The sequence below is a fragment of the Protomyctophum parallelum genome (genome assembly GCF_964188405.1).
Source record: "Protomyctophum parallelum genome assembly, chromosome: 11".
NCBI lineage: Eukaryota > Metazoa > Chordata > Actinopteri > Myctophiformes > Myctophidae > Protomyctophum > Protomyctophum parallelum.
Genome location: NC_139707.1, coordinates 11,142,426 through 11,159,300, shown reverse-complemented (window position 1 = coordinate 11,159,300; position 16,875 = coordinate 11,142,426). Strand labels below are relative to the sequence as shown.

Sequence of the window (16,875 nt, the reverse complement as noted above, 5' to 3'; positions counted from 1 at the left end):
CTAACTTAGTTTCAGCACAGTGAAATCACACTTAGTTCAATCAATTCCTGTCATGCAAAGCAGCTAATTAGCTAAGCTAACACCTCACGTGAGTGTGATGGTCGGATGGAAGGAAGGATGGATGCGGATGCCTCGATCTGTTCAGAATGGGTTAGAAGGCTGGAAGCTTCTTTTCACCGTCCTAGTAAAACACTGAATGACTACTATAGGCTCTAGTCGATGTCCAAGACGTGTTGATTTACTCTTATTTTTACCATAACAAAACAGCTGAGCTTGTAACAAACACACACACACACACACACACACACACCGCTTGTAACAGTGCTCCGTGTCTGTTCAGTGTTTGGGGTGTGTCAGCCCACACGGAAAGGACTTATATGAAACTTATATGTTCATATATGTGCATATATGCAACATATATGTCATATTCAGGTACATATATGTGCATATATGTATATAAGCATGACATATATGCAACATATATGGCACTTATATAGTGCATATATGCCACATTTAGGTCCATATATGTGCATATATATCTATAAGTAGGACATATATGCAACATATACGTCATATTCGAGTACATATGCAACAAATATGGCACTTATATAGTGCATACATGCCACATTCAGGTCCATACATGTAAATAAATATCATAATTATGCATAATATATAGCTCTATTGAAATTCAGGTTCATAATATTGCATAGCCATAATACACCATGTAAAGCTCATAGACATGTCACAAACAGGTTAATAATGCATACATTATGTAAAAATGACAACATGAATAGATTGTGTTTAAAACATTTATTTGCAAGTTAATTCACTCACACAGGCGCGTGTATAATACATGTGACAATCTTGGGACTAACTTTCCTTTTCTTTATTTTGACTGTCTACTAAGCAGTCTTCATCAGGGCAATACTGCAGGGCATTATGTAGCCTACATGCCTGTTTGCAATTCAGATGGACCAAGCACTATGCACTCCACATGAGGAACCACATGTACACCTTGTCTGATATAATTTCAACTTTAAAGGCAGAAAAAAAGAAACAAGCTGCGATGACAAGCGTGGATATAGCCAGGTCAAACTCACATCATTCTATTTTTCTTCTTGTAATATTACCACATGGTTGAGGACAACCTGGAACCCCATCAACGCCTTGTGGCCAATTATGTGTACCATAAATTAACTGCTGCATGACATTAATCTGTTTGGAAGGCATATCTATCTATCTATCTATCTATCTATCTATCTATCTACCGGTATCTATATTTATATAAAGCATTACATTATGAAAGGGGGGGGGGAAATTAAAAAGGTAAAAACAAGACATTTATCTCATCGTATTTTGCCGCACAGTCTAGCTGAATGGTCTAGCAGCTAGCTAGTGGACCAGCATAGCCCAGCATCACCAGCTGGTGAAACTGGCCTATGCTGGTCTATGCTGGTTTAGCTGGTCTCATTACTTTGTACATATTTATGCTGCCAGTACAGTAGTCATTGTATCTTTGGTAGACCACCCCCCCCCCCCCCCCCCCGTCAATTTATCTATTTGAAATACTTTAACATATCTGCTTACACATGTACAGTAAAAAAGGTCAATTTTAGTTAATTTAAGCATTTTTATATCACAATGACAATGATCCAACTGTCATTGTGTAGGCCTATGTAATGTATTTTGGAGGGTGTTAAACATTGCAATTTATTATTATTAACTTCTACTACACTTACACTACATCTCAGAGACGAATATTGTACTTTAACTCCACTACAATTATTTGAGAACTTTAGTTACTAGTTAATTTGTATTTTTATTACAAAACCTACAGCAATCTGGGAACCCATCTGCAAAAATAAAGGGAAAATGGCACCCCCTTGAGTCAACAGTTTGTCTCAAGAGGCTAAACATACAGTAGGGAAACCACCTTAGATATTGGCCATTTGAAAATGGCCAATCTACATGTTCCCAATTGTGAACTTGTAGATCCATTTTCAAAATGTTTTAGACATTTTAAGCATTTCTACATAATGAGTACTTTCTGCTTTTGGTACTTTTAAGTGCATTTTGATACACTTTACATTTTGATACATTTTACCTACACACAATACTCTTACTTAAGTTGATACCAGTAATCTTACCTAAGTAAAGTTTTATTACCATACTTTACAGTATTTCTACATTGCAGTATTCATACTTCAACTTAAGAAATGTTTTCCACTACTGCTCACATAGGTTTAAGCAATGTAAAGACAAAGTAAACTGTTCAAACCGCAGCTCATCAGTTTCAGCTTGCAGCTGGTGCTTGATTACTAAACGTAATTGTGAACTATATGACTGAGATAGGGATGGGAATGATCAATTAATTGATAACCTTATCGATTAACTGGTTAGTATGTCCAACATAAAATATGTTAGACATAATATTTGCTGATATAAATACAAAAGGCATATTATATTCCTCAATCAAGTATTTATTTGACCATTTGAGATACAGGGCCAGTCAATGGCATCTTTGTGAGGAATACAATGAAATGGAAAAGTCACACGCATACATACATATTATACACACACATCCTTAAAACACAGGTACATTGTTTTGGCGAACCCACATTTGGGTGAAATTTCAAAGTTGAAATAAAGCACATTAAAAATAAAGCATATTGAATTGTATAGGTTAGAAAATACATTTACAATGCTGGGATCCCTGATTGTGTCTAACGTACAAAAGTGCAAAAACACAAAGGTGTTTCTGTAGGCTGTCGCCAGAACCTTAAAAAAAAAAGAAAAAAAGAGATTCCATTCACATAATATGCCGTTCAAAAATCAGACCTGTCTTTATTGAGTGGTGCTGACGTGCTGTACAGTACTTGTGCTGTACATATGTACAAGCCCTCCTCCCTGGCCTGTGTGTTAGGCTGTGCAACAGTGACACTTGGTGGTGAACAAATGCTATAACGCTATTTTCGTGCTCTGACACAAGGACCTGTCTATAGGAGTGATTGCACCACTCAAAACAGCCTAACCAGTAAGACCACTGAGGGCGAGAAACGACCTCGCCACTGGCCATATATGGAGCATGTCTTGGGTGTCCAGGGTTTGATGAGGTCAGATCAACATATTTTATGTTAGAACAGGTCAGCTCCATATATGGAGATCTAAGGTTGGCAGCGGGGGAAGTGTCTTGAGTGTACAGGCTTAGGTAGGGCCGGGCCTTAATTTTCAGGCCTGTTGAGAACACAAATAATGAGATGCACAAAACTTTGGGGCAGGCCTATCTAAAGTTTAAATGGACAGGCTATCAGTCAAAAGGGAGACATCAAAGAGGAAGGATAGATGTAGAAGGATCAACCTTAATATGGAACCACAAGGTTCTGACATATATCCATATGCAGTACTAATATTGATCAGGGATCTCTATATATGGACTCAATTGCGACAGCAGGTCGCATTTATGACATCAGGGATCTCCATCCCGGATGTCACGAGACCTGGTCACCATACAGTTAGTATGTGGGGGCTTTTGAGTGATTGACTGAATAAGTACTTGTACTCTGAAAAATAAAATAAAAGGTATCGGGACAACTCTAGAGCAGAACAGCTCGATGTGATTCATTGCAAACTTTGATGAAGAATCTCTTAATGATCGATTAACCCATTTAGGATAGAAAACGTATTCTACAAATGTCTTCTAAATATGACAGTTTTCTGAAGAAACCTATGTTTAAAACACCAAAAGGGGTTCCTGTCCTGAATGGGTTAAAACAATAGACTAGTCTCGCTCATGTGCATTTGGGAAGACACAAATGTACACCTCATCACCGGATTTTAAAACAATGCATTTCTGCTCTATCTGGTCTATGGAAAGTAGACACACAGGCGAAAAAAGGCATTGATTTACACGTCTGATGTGTTCCACAAAACTAGGTACAACGTGAAGCCTTTTCAAAAGTACAGCAATTTATGTACTTCCTGCTGGTGAAGGAAATGATACTATGTCCTGAATTTCTCCATAACCACCACCACCACTCAGCTTTGCGAAAAAGTCTTCACGTCTCTTACTGAGGGTGTACCTTTTGCTGGTATAAATCAGTCCTTTATGTACCATTCTCCTATGCACTACGACTTCATCTGGTGCTGTTCTTTGTGCAGAAATGATGGCACTTTTCTCATAAGCGGTAGTCTCTGTCACCCTGCCATTATCTAGAACAGTTGTATCATATTTGGTAAAACACTTTACTCTTCTGTCGTTTGTCAATTCCAAACAAAACTCCTTAACTTGTTCACTAACTGCATACTTAGTGGTGATGAATGGTACTGCTCTGTGCAACAGGAATTTGTTGACTATCTGAAGAGCTACACACTTAGTTCCATGCAGCCGTTTCAAAAGACCACCATTTGCAGTCTTAAACACAAATGCTGAATGTGCCCAGAGTGGCCCCCACAATTTTAAAGACTTTGCCAGGTGAGTTAGCAGATGTACATTAAATGTCATAGCTGCTTCCCAATACAGCAACTGAACCTTGGTGACAAACTCAAACAGCATGTCATCTGCTTTGTTTACATCTTGGAAGCTGATGTTTTCTTGCAAAAGCAAAAATACTGCAGACACCAGAAGGCTTAGATGCTTCACATAGCATGGTTTAAGTATTCCATTCAGGACTGGCAAGCTGTAATATAGGAGCCATGCCCGCCACTCTGAAGCTTTCCAGTATTTGCGCTCTGCAAGGGGCCTGGGTAGTCGTGTTATCAGGTGTGGAGGCTTAATATCCTTCATCCTGTTCTCAAGCCTCCTCAGTGTTGGGACTTCCAATGTAGTATGGTTGACCACTTCCTGTCAAAAGTAGCTATGTGAATTGTCTAATGACACCAAGTAAAACAGCATGCATATAATCTGGTACGAACCCCCACACTATATCAAAATAAGGCATGTTTATGACACTTTTGTTTTGTGCTACTGCTTGCTCCATGTCTAACAGCATTGCCTTGGCCTCTCTGTCTGCATAGACTGCTGGAGTCACCTGTTTCTCTACTAGAGTACCAGGATGTAAACAGAAGCCACAACCAAAGTAGCCATTAAACTGGTGGTGTTTTGTCTGGATTTTCAAGAAGTGCCTGAATTTGAGGTGCAATTGGTACGTTGATAAAAAAGCTTGCACTGTTCATGGAAGAACAGACTGCACAATGCAAAATGTTTGCATCGGTTATTTATTTTTGCGTGCCAATGTACATTTACAGCTTTTGCAGTAGAAGTGGAACTCCACTATGTCAGAGTTGTTTTTAAAGACCTTGTTGAACTAATATTTTGATCTTGGCAACACCTCTTTGCCAAACAACATATTAATTAGCTTTAACAAGTCCTCAAGTTGTGTTCCAGTTATATTATGCTTTGCTGCATGACTCATTAGCATGAGAAGAGCTTCAGCCTTTGTACCTGCTGACATTAGTACTGAATCCATATTTATGTCAAACCCGATCTGTCCGAATGGATCATCTTCTGGAAGCTCTTCCATTTCTGAATCAACTTCACAAGTACTGCCCTCTGACTCACGACCAGATTCCTGGACCACTTCAGATTCAGCACTGCCCTCTGATGATGACTCACAACCAGATTCCTGGACCATGTCACTTGGTTGCCGCTCAGATGGAAGGAGAAAGAATCCAGATGGATTCATGACCTGCAAAATAAAACACCACATGAGTGCATATGTCTGCATAGGACAGTGAACACAGCTTTTCTCATAGGTTTAATATAAAATGTGGTACCTTTTTCAAAAGGCAGACGGTATAAACATGCAAAAGTAGTTATTTTGCCAATTGCCGTTAACCATCATTATGGTTAATAACACTAGTTAGCCATGTGCATAGCCTTAACTGACACACATCTTTTTTTTTTTTTTTAAGATATTTTTTTGCGGCTTACGCCTTTTATTGATTTTTTAAGGGACAGACAGTAGGCTGACAGGAAACAGGAGAGAGATGGGGGGATGACATGCGGTTAAGGCCGTGTCGGGTCCGGGAGTCGAACCCGCGGCACACCGCGACTGGATCACCAGTCCGGTGCCCAGACCGTTACGCTACGGCCTGGGCCACTGACACACATCTTTAATGAAACGCACCTTAGGCGTGGTTGGTAGAAGAACTCACCTGGCCAGTCATATCATCTGGATCAGATGGAAGATCTTGGTCATCAAGGTCAGATGAAGACGTGAGCTATAAATGACAAAACATTCATAAGTGCTCCAATATACAGTATGGGCACAAAAGGTAGACAGACAAACAGTTACTCTGACAACGGGTGGGTATAACGGTTATTGCATAACAGGGTGGGGATGCAGCCTAACTTTCCCCAACCAGCATCACTCTCGAGTAGGCTGGTGCCCGACAGGCACAGGTCTAGTTATTTTTTATATTGAAATCAATATCAATCAAATAAAAATATGTAACCACTTAACGATTTAAGACTAACCACTTAAGCCCCATTTTATACTTTGTCACACAACAGTGCCATACAAGAAATAGTGAAACTATCAGATCTACAAGCTCACAATGCTTCACATCAGACCTTGTAGATTTACACAATTTTTGTTTTGTTTAGTTTAGCCTGTAATGACATGCCCGATTTTTTCTTTCACCGAACCCCTTTGCCAGAAATAGCCTTGCAACGCATCACGCTGTGAGATTTTAAATCTGCTATTTTTACCAAATACACAAAAACAAAATATAGGGACTGCATGAGAATAATGAAGGTGTGGTTGATAGAAAGCCTTACCTGGTCAGTCATGACGTCTGGATCTGGTAGAGAATCTCGGTCGTCACGGTCATCAGATGGCTATAAATGACAAAACACATTGATGCTTTTTTCACTAATATTTTGTTAACCCTTTTACTGCTGCCATTTATTGAGAAATTAGGACCTAATTCATGCCAGCATTTTTTTTATTTGAGCTCTTATTTTGAAAAGCCACATTTTGCCTCAACCGGAAGTGAGCTTATCCCTGCCAGCTTTACGTTGCCAAGACAACCTTTGTTTACATAATCGAATCAATGCCGGTACATATAGCACTCCACAACGTCGGCTCTGTGCCGTCAAAGAAACGCTGTTTTGACCAAAAATGCCATCTGGGACAAGGAATAGGAGATACAGGCGATTGAAAGAAACGGATAGAATGGATTCTTATGGCGACCGCGATCTAATCTGAACGATCCAGTGCAGTGCTAACAAAACTGCTAGCTAACCGGCTAACGTGAGTAGCATTATGGCTTGATCGATCATATGCACTATAAAAGTATAATTGCCGAAGGGCTACGGCAATGGCAGCAAGGTGTATTATCAAATTGAGGCTTTGATTGCCGAAGGGCTTCGGCAATGGCAGGAAGACGGTTAAGTTTCGCCTGTAATGACATGCCCGATTTTTTTTCCTTCACCAAAACCCCTTGCCGGAAATAGTCTCACCTACAATCACAACACATCATGCTGTGAGATTTTAGATGCTATTTTTGCTAAATATTCAGCAACAAAATATAGGGACTCTAGGGTGCATGAGAATAATGAAACCACCTTCAGGTGTGGTTGATAGAAAAGCTTAGAGATAGGATCCAGAAGGAAGCACACACACATCTCCAGAAACATCTCCAGAAATTATACAGGTGCTGGACAAAAAAATATACGTACAATGAAAAGGAAGGGATGTCCGCACACAAACGTTTCGACCCTTACAGGTCTTCGTCGTATTGAACTGGTAGAGAATCTCGGTCATCAGATGGCTTAGGCTATAAATGACAAAACACATTGATGAGTCCTTGTGCCTACATACATTAACAGTGAAACCACAGCTCGTGTCCTCATGGGTGCGTTCGGAAATGCGCCTTGAACGCACTGGTGTGCTCTCTTGTCGTTCGTTTATTCAGTGCACTCGGTGTGTTGTAGTTCGAAAATCCAGTGTGCTGCACACCGGGTGTGCCGAGTGCTATTTTTCAATAGATAAAGTATAACATAATGCTTAGTTAAAACACCAAAAGGGGTTCAATTTTAACGGGCCATGCCTTCGCATTATTTCATTTTGTTAATACCTGTTGACTTCTATGGAATCCAAATAATTGAACTCAGTCATGGCGAATTTGAATCCATATGTGTCGTGTCATGAACTCACCTCGGCATTTGGACCTGGTCCGACTTCATCTTCCAAGCGGCTGGCAGCAGTAAGAATTACCTGAATGCAAATTACGAAATAATGTATTTAACAAACAGTAGGTTGTTTAATAATAAATACAATTAAATTATTATTAATTTAAAACAAATCTATGTTTTCAATAAATACAATTTTAATAAAAACACGTCCAAAAGTTTTGATTATACTATATTATAATAAGTAGTACAACGGTGTCATGCAATGAATAGTGAAAATAGCAGATCTACAAACTCACAATATTAATCTCTCACCTCAGCATCTGCAGTGTGCGAAGAGTCCGAAGATGAACTGATTTTGTCACACTGAAAACATTTTCAAGACAAATAACATCAGGTAAAACATCAGATTATGTCTCATAATTGATTAATTCTGAATATGGGGTATTATTCTACATTTCTCATAAAGTGACTTACATCCAAATGTCCTCTTTTCAGTCTTGGAGGAGGCAATTTTATTTTTCTGTTAGGCTCCAAGTACAATTTGTACTTACGTCTAGACATTCTTTAATTTTTTTAAAAAAGGAGAAAAAAAGACGACATTAGTAACTGACAGATTCTTTAACAGAATGTGAGTTTACACTTAAAAAAATAAACTAAACAGAAGGGTGTTATAGCCTATTTTCCCCCCATTGTTCAATAGGACATCCTGTAATGCTCAATAAAGTTTTAATGTGTGCTTATTACCGCCTAAAGTTAAAGGTCTCGAGCACGCAGTAGTACGCACCAATCAGAGTGGCGAATAGAACCTACTCTACACCGACACAAGCCACGGAGCAAGTCCAATTTACCTCATACTTTGTTCTCAGACTCACAATTTATATCATTTCACTTTTGCTATAGACAGTCCGGCGTCTACTAGTTCACACAGCAAAAATGTTTGCTTATGTAAAATATTTAGATGAGAATTGTAAAGCAATAGTTCCCACCTCTGACATTAAGGATTTTGACAGCAGCAGTGCATATTGCTACGGTTTATTGGGTGCGCTGGCAGGGGCAAATTTTGTTGCTGAAAGGTGAGTCATACTAAAACACTCAAAGTAATAACTAATAAGTATTAAAAATATACCTAACTTAAGTCTTTTAATTTGGAAAACATGCATTTGGGGGTAGGTAGACAGTCTACCGCCCGTAGACGGTGGAAAATAGTTCACTAGTACGCTCGAGCTTTCGGCGCGATACCATGGTACGGATAAATATAAATCATGCTTGTAACTTGTGTCAAGCTAATAGCTATATTTTCATAATGCTGACGAGCCTATAATACGCACATTAGACTCAATACATTCATATACACGTGAAAGGACCGCAATGGAAACAAACCGCTGGCTTTGTGTTGTATACTTGTATACTATGTCTACGGGAATTCGGAACCGGGAGGAGGCGGTAAATGTTTGGGCTAAAGCTAAACCAGAGCTAGCTTAGAGCTAAAGCTGGCTAGCTAAAGCTGTCCCACAGCTAGCTAGCTAGCTAGCTGGTTAAGCTAACGTGGCTTCAGTATATGGCCACAAATGGACAGACAGTATGCCGACGTTATAGTTATAGGTCGTTTTCTGTACTTACATCTTATGTGTTTTCAGAGTCAAGAGAAGAACAACTCCTCTCTCGAAGGGGAAAAGAGTTCGAGTGCAAACTTTGAAAGAAAAATCACACCACAGCAGTCCGGGTGCACCGAGAGAAGATGCTAAAAACAAATAAACAATGAATGTACGTACGTCACTTCCATTGAAATGATTAGCGGGGGCGGGGCTGTGATCAAAATAGGGACACTTCACCCTTTTTGCAAAAAAAAATATGTTAATGACGTTTAGAAGCTTTAGAACACTTTCCTGGAGATCTTTATGTGTGTAATATGTGGTTTTAGATATTTTAGATTGTAGCAGTGAGCCTGTTGTCTCTGATGTCATGGACACTGGGCTCACTAGCTTCCTTCCTGGACTACATGTTGTCTCAGTAAGACAGCTCTCCCCCTATCCACAAGGAGGAGCAGTGCACCAAAGAATTATGGGAATTGTAGTCCAGGAAGGTAGTGAGACCAGTGTCCATGACATCAGAGACAACAGGCTCACTGCTACAATCTAAAATAACTAAAACCACATATTACACACATAAAGTATATATACAGTTGGAGGGTACAGCATTTTGTAGACAGAGCTATATCACATTGCATCGTTTTATACATTTTTTGAAGAAAAAAAATAGCATTTTGTTTTGTAGTCATTTAGACAAAGCAGCATTTTTTCTCTCAAGACTAAAATAAGATGTAAGGTTTATAGCTCTGTTTTACATGTGCAGTAGGTCTACTTAAGGTACAGATACATCATACTTGGATTGGCCCTCTGGATTAATATAGATAGATATATATATTAAAAAAAAGTCTAGCCTGTAACGATGACATAAAATAAATATGGTAAAACACTACATTTCCTTAACTGTTTTAACTGGATAAAAAATATAAATAAAATCCCACTAGCTATTTATAAATTATAATAAGCTGTATTGCCTATAGGCACAATGCACAATGCAATGGTGAAGAAACATTATTTGTCATTGTCATAATGGACATACATTTTAGCTTCTTATTACTGATACCACTTTAATTTAATTGTGTAATTTTGTTGCATATTATCTGTCTAATAAGTCCATAGACATTCTAAAGCCAGTTTAAGACACAAACTTCTCCCATAATATATTTATGATGCATAATGTTTAACATAATCTTTTGCTTTGTTGTTCTCTTTCTAACTGTCACAGATGCAGTGTTATCAAACCCAAAGACAAAATCACAAAGTAAGTGGAAAATAAAAACATTACGCACACATTGAAAATGGCTACTGATCAAACTGGTATAAGTGAATAATAATGTTTACATTTTGCTGTACTATATGTAGTTTCAGAGTCTGAGTCTGGCAGTGACAACGCAGTGGAATCATCTCCATCTGTATCTCCAACAGGAGACGAGGCACACACACACACACACACACACACACACACACACACACACACACACACACACACACACACACACACACACACACACACACACACACACACACACACACACACACACACAAAATACTGTAGGGTGTAGGTATACATTGCCACTACAATACAAATCAACTTAGATCTGTGTGGATTGTAAGGATGTCCCTGAACATTCGGGGTTCGAACCTTCGCTCGTTAGGGTTGGCACTCGAATCTTAATTAATGGCCTAATCAGGGGGGCACACAACCGATGTGCCAGTGCGCATACGTCGTCAAAATGTTTTCTGTGCGTAGATCAAAGGCATGCAAGGCGCATTTGCGCACCAAAGCTGAGACAGTTATGTAGAGAAATCTGACAGGCATTCAAAAGGAACTCAAATGTGATGTTAATGTCCTGTAAGTAGACTTAAAATAAAACTAGTGTTGACTAATCATTACATGTTGCTCCTATTTTGAAGAGGAAGTTAGTGCACAGGAAGTCTGTTTCAGCTGTAAACAAGCTACTATGACACTTTCCCAAAGTTATGTGCTAGGGTACAGCCTTAGTGGATTGGTTAAATGTGCTGTAGGTATTTTGTTTTTGTTAAAATTAAGAGAACTGTTAAAGAAATGTACAATAAATCACACACACACTCACTTAACCCATTTAGACCTGACAACGATTCTAAAATGTCTTCTAAATCCTGACAGTTCTAAATCCTGACAGCAGAAGTCATACAAAATAAGCAAAAATGGAAGTGAAACAAATACATCAGCAGACAAAATTAAAACATTTGTTACATTATATGTAATGAAATATGTACTGTAGTAATACTGATTATTTCTGTTTGTGCTTGTCAGATTCACTTGGGAGGAGACATTAAAATTTGGCGAGAGGCTTGGGCCAGAATCCAAAATTCTCCAAGGGATTCGTTATTTGTAAAGGAGCTTGCAGTGGCTACTGAGCCACCAGCTCAGTGGCCTTGTGGTTAGAGTGTCCTGAGAATGCCTCCCTGCTTGACACTCAGCATCAAGGGTTGGATTGGGGTGTAAGTCCCTGCGACATACTAGCGTCATGTCCAGGGGGTGTACTTGTACATCAAGCTGCCTCACGGTACAGAAACAGGAGATAGGCTCCTGCCCTATGGGCCTCATGGCTACAGAAACAGGAGATAGGCTCCTGCCTTATGGGCCTCATGGCTCGGCAAGGCTACTTGCGGTGGCTATGTGTGGCACAAAGACACTGGGGGAACGGAGCCTACTGGCAAGGAATGACAAAGATCAGAACAAATTTATAGTTTCATAACACTTATTCATGTTCCAGCTAATTCAGAAGACTTTGGAGGAGATGGAGAGACGAGAGCAACAGGGGCAGGGCAGTAAACGGACCCCCAAGCCTAACCTAAAATTTGTGGAGGAGGAGGGGGGAATGGATCTTTCTAAGAAAAAGGTAAGTGTGGTCTTTTGTGTGTTTATTATGTACAGTACATGCTACCACAAAGTAATCCAAGATTCTAATTAAAGCAGTATCTAATTCTAAATGACACGTCATTAATGCACTCAGATATTTTTCGTCATCTATCTCCTAATTGCCCTTTTGGAAGTACAGTAGTCAGATTTTTCCATTGGTAAATGGTGCATTTATATATATATATATATATATTACATAGATTGTGTAATATGAATCAAAATGAATCGATACTAGTACTACACATTATGAAATACAACACAGGAGCATAGCTCCTGTGTTGTTGTAACAAATATCTCCAGGTAAAATAATTTCTGACCTGATGAAGATTGTGTGAGATGGAAAACATTGTCTTCTTCTCAATAAAGTAATTATTTTACCTGGAGACCGGTGTGCAGGCCCAGCTCCCTCTTTCCATGATTGCCTTATTGGCCCTGCACCCACTGTCGAGGTGCGTGCACAAATACAAATGCTATGTAACAAAGACATCGTCTAAAATGTATATTGTATTCAGTGACAGAATCAGCCATTGCTGTATTCTTAAACTGCAGCCCTCTGTCAACAAGGCTATGTCTCTTCCCATTTTGACATCTGAGCGCAGCCGCTCAGATGTCAAAATGGGAAGAGCCCGAACCGCAGTGACATTATGGGCCGTTGTGTGATGGTGTTGCACACTGAAAATACCTACAGCTATGTGAGCTTGTAGATAAGCCATTTTAGGCATGCCATCACACAATGTTTTATTGTTATTACCTTACTATCAAGGGTAACCTTAACAAAGGTTATTATAATTAGCCTTAGTACCAAGGTTAACTATACTTATTACTTACTGTCTGTTGATCTGATCATCGTGATTGATCCTTTCCTATTCATCCCTACACTAGATATACCTCAAATTAAAGACGACATCGCCTTTCTGGCTTATTTTTATTTTATTTTTTATTGTAGGCCTACTTGCTTTTTTTCACCATAGATAAGTTTGTATGATGTTGGTCTCATTGGTAGGGTAATTAACTTGCTGCATTTGTGTTTATAATTGTTTAAGAATCGACCAATTAGAGACACATCAGCACAAACATTGCAGGTGAGTAATATTTGACAGAAGGATTGTGAATTGTGATTTACTTATATTTGACTAGAGGAGGCAAATTGGTTTGTTAAGGGCTGATCTCACAAAATTATCAATGTATTTGCACTGCCAGCAGGTAGGTATGTTAACAATTGATCAACAATTTATTTTTTTTATTTTTTATTTTTAGAATTTTTAACTATCCTCAACTTTGCTGCTCTGCTTTTGGACCTCCTGGGACAATGGTTAATTATCTGTAGACAATGCATTGACCCTCATTACTTTCTCAGATCATGGCAGCAAAATAATATTGCTGGTGTAAATGTGAAGGCAGCATTATGCAGCCTGCTATGTTTTTGTCCCACAACCAAAAAAGTCCAAATAATGCGGCTGCAGCTTTTTTCAGTTTTCCGTTCAGGAAACAGTTTATAAAAACGTAACCTCGCATCACCAGGCTTTCCACCTCGGAGGAAAGCCTGGTCTGTGTTACAAAAGTTCTGTGTGAACCCAAAAAGGAATGCTGGCCAGGCTAATAAAAACAGCAGCAAAGTAACTGAAGTTTTACAGTAGTAGAGTGCTGTCCTGCCCACTACTGTAAAAGTTAACACTTTTGTCATGTCACTGTTTAATTTTAAGAGCCATCCATCCATCCAGCCATCGTCTACCCCTTATCCGGGCCGTGTCGTGAGGGCAACAGCTCCAGCAGAGAGCTCCAGACCTCCCTGTCGCGAGCAACACCGGCCAAATGCACCTGAAGGTCCCCCGAAAGTAAGTACATTGTCATTGTCTCCACCAGGCCGTAGGCATAGGGAGAGAGTATGTTTTGCACTCCGTCCGTCCGTCCGTGTGTCCGTCCGTCCGTCTGTGAACAGCTAATCTCTGGCACCGCTGGCTTGATCGCAGCCATATTATGCACACACACTCCCTGAATGCCAGAGCTGAACCTCTGCCCCAAAGTTTTCACATTGGCCTGTTATAGTGCCACCAGGAGGCCACTTTGTGCAAAACAAATGTTTTGACAGTACACCTACAGATTTTGTCCAAACATCGCGCAAATTGGTACAATGCAGTCTCTCTAGAGCCATTCAACGAAACATGTCTTTCAGATTTTTCATCCTGATTGGCTAAGATTGGTTTCCAAAGTTCGCAGGAGTACAAAATGCTGCAAATCATGAACACATTGTGTGATTTCCGTGACCTTTTGCACGCACAATACCACTAGGCAGAGGAAGAAATGGCACTTTTTAGAATCCTCCTCCTCAGGTCTAAATTGTTAACTTAAATGTGATATGTATTTATTTTTTCAGATTGAAATTGTGAAAGGATCAGGAGTCCTGTGCAACAGGACAACCTGGTTTTCCACCTCCAACAGCACCACTCCAACCCAAATGGTGCGATTGCTGCTGATGGGCGTGTTCCCTATTGAGGAACTCCTGGAGAGCAACCTCAGCGGTATTTTTTCCCCCAAAATCTCTTTAAGTCGATCCATTAACTAATGCAGAATTAAGATTTGAACCTGCTTGGGATAATGTATTTCCGTTTGTACCTCCATAACATAAATCTGAGATATTGCTTAAGTGAAACATCATGTAGTTAGGGGGATTTTGAAAAATAATGTTTCAAATATCTTATTTAGGTGGGATGTCAAAGCGTGGCACTGGGGAACATTTGAAGGCCCTGGATCCAGAGAAAAAGAACGCCATACTTGGTGAGTACAAAAAAAGAATTCAAGAAGTAAAAGAACAGTTCATAGATATGCATTGAGTTGACTACTTTAACCATCCCTATTTTCACTATTTATTAGCCATCAGTGGTAATTTATCACTGGAGTCAGAAAATATCAGGTAAGTGATAATAATAATAATAATAAAACTTTATTTGTATAGCACCTTTCATGACATCAAATGCAGCTCAAAGTGCTTTACAGAACAATGGAGAATAAAATAAAAGCAAAGCATAAAAGAAAAGCAAGGCAACGACATTAAAAAACAAGCAGTAATGCAGTACAGTGAGGACATGAATAACAAAAAATATAAGATCACTTGAAGGCAATGTTGTAGAAGTGGGTCTTGAGCTGAGCTTTAAAAATGTCTACAGAGGCTGCCTGACGAAGGTACAGAGGGAGCTTGTTCCATGCCGATGGCCCGTAGAAGCAAAAGGCTGCTTCCCCGTATTTTTTAGTTGCCATTTTTTTAGGCAAAGCGAGCAGGCCAGCAGTGGAAGACCTTAGCGGGCGGTTTGGGACATATTTAGGCAAGCAGTCATGTAGGTAGGAAGGTGCGAGACCATTGAGGGCTTTATAGACAAGTAAAATAATTTTAAAATCAATCCTAAAAACAACCGGAAGCCAGTGCAGTGATGCCAAAACTGGAGTAATATGTTCTCTCATCTTAGTTCTAGTTAAAACTCTGGCTGCTGCATTTTGGACAAGTTGTAATCTGTCAGTTGTTTTCTTAGGCAGTCCTGAAAAAAGTGCATTGCAGTAATCAAGCCGAGAGAAAACAAAGGCGTGGATTAGCGTTTTTGCATCGTCCAAGGACACCCATTGCAGAAATCTGCACGGCGTAGCACCTGGTAATTATAAAAGCCTAACTTAATTTGCTCACTTCATCGCAGCTCACTATAGTCTATATTCTGGGCTACTAGTGTGCTTCCACTGAGATAAGTGTGGTCCTCTGGGTTGTAGAACATGTACAGTAGTTGGTTAGTCAATAACAATTGTTGTCCTACAGCAGTGGTTCCCAACTGGTGGGCCGCAAGGGGATTTCAAGTGGGCCCCAAATCATTGGACAAAACACTAGAATGTTATTAAAATATAACATTCATATTTAAAGAAGTCTTTAAAAATGATACTATTTTATGGTGTTTCTTAGAATGGAATAAGTATACTATGTTCCATTGATCTAAGCCAGAACACAAGTTGATTGATCATTAAATAAACATCAAATAAACAACTTAAGAAAATGCACGTGGCCCCACCTACAGTATCAACTTGTCTACTGCCAGGTTATGTGAACAGATAGGCGGGCCGTGAAAACAATTGAAGATTTTCATGTTGGTTCTGCCACAAGAAAAGATTGGGAAAAACTGATCTACATCTACGAGTGCATGTGTTTGGTCCGACGGAGCATTGGTCCGATGCATTGGTGTGATCGACAACCTACCTCAAACCCTAACCCT

At 39.5% G+C, this 16,875-nt stretch overlaps 1 protein-coding gene across 1 annotated transcript; it reads right to left on the bottom strand.

Annotated features, from left to right (window-relative positions):
- Positions 1-3,228: 3,228 nt before the first annotated feature.
- Positions 3,229-7,781, bottom strand: LOC310866887 (uncharacterized protein; the record flags this gene model as incomplete). Its single annotated transcript, XM_083776683.1, has 6 exons — positions 7,682-7,781; positions 6,779-6,838; positions 6,154-6,219; positions 5,441-5,684; positions 4,529-4,608; positions 3,229-3,234 (listed from the first exon to the last, which is right to left on the bottom strand). The coding sequence occupies exons 2-6, from the start codon at positions 6,788-6,790 to the stop codon at positions 3,229-3,231; spliced, it is 408 nt and encodes a 135-aa protein (XP_083632809.1). The 5' UTR covers positions 6,791-6,838; positions 7,682-7,781.
- Between the last annotated feature and the right edge of the window lie 9,094 nt (positions 7,782-16,875).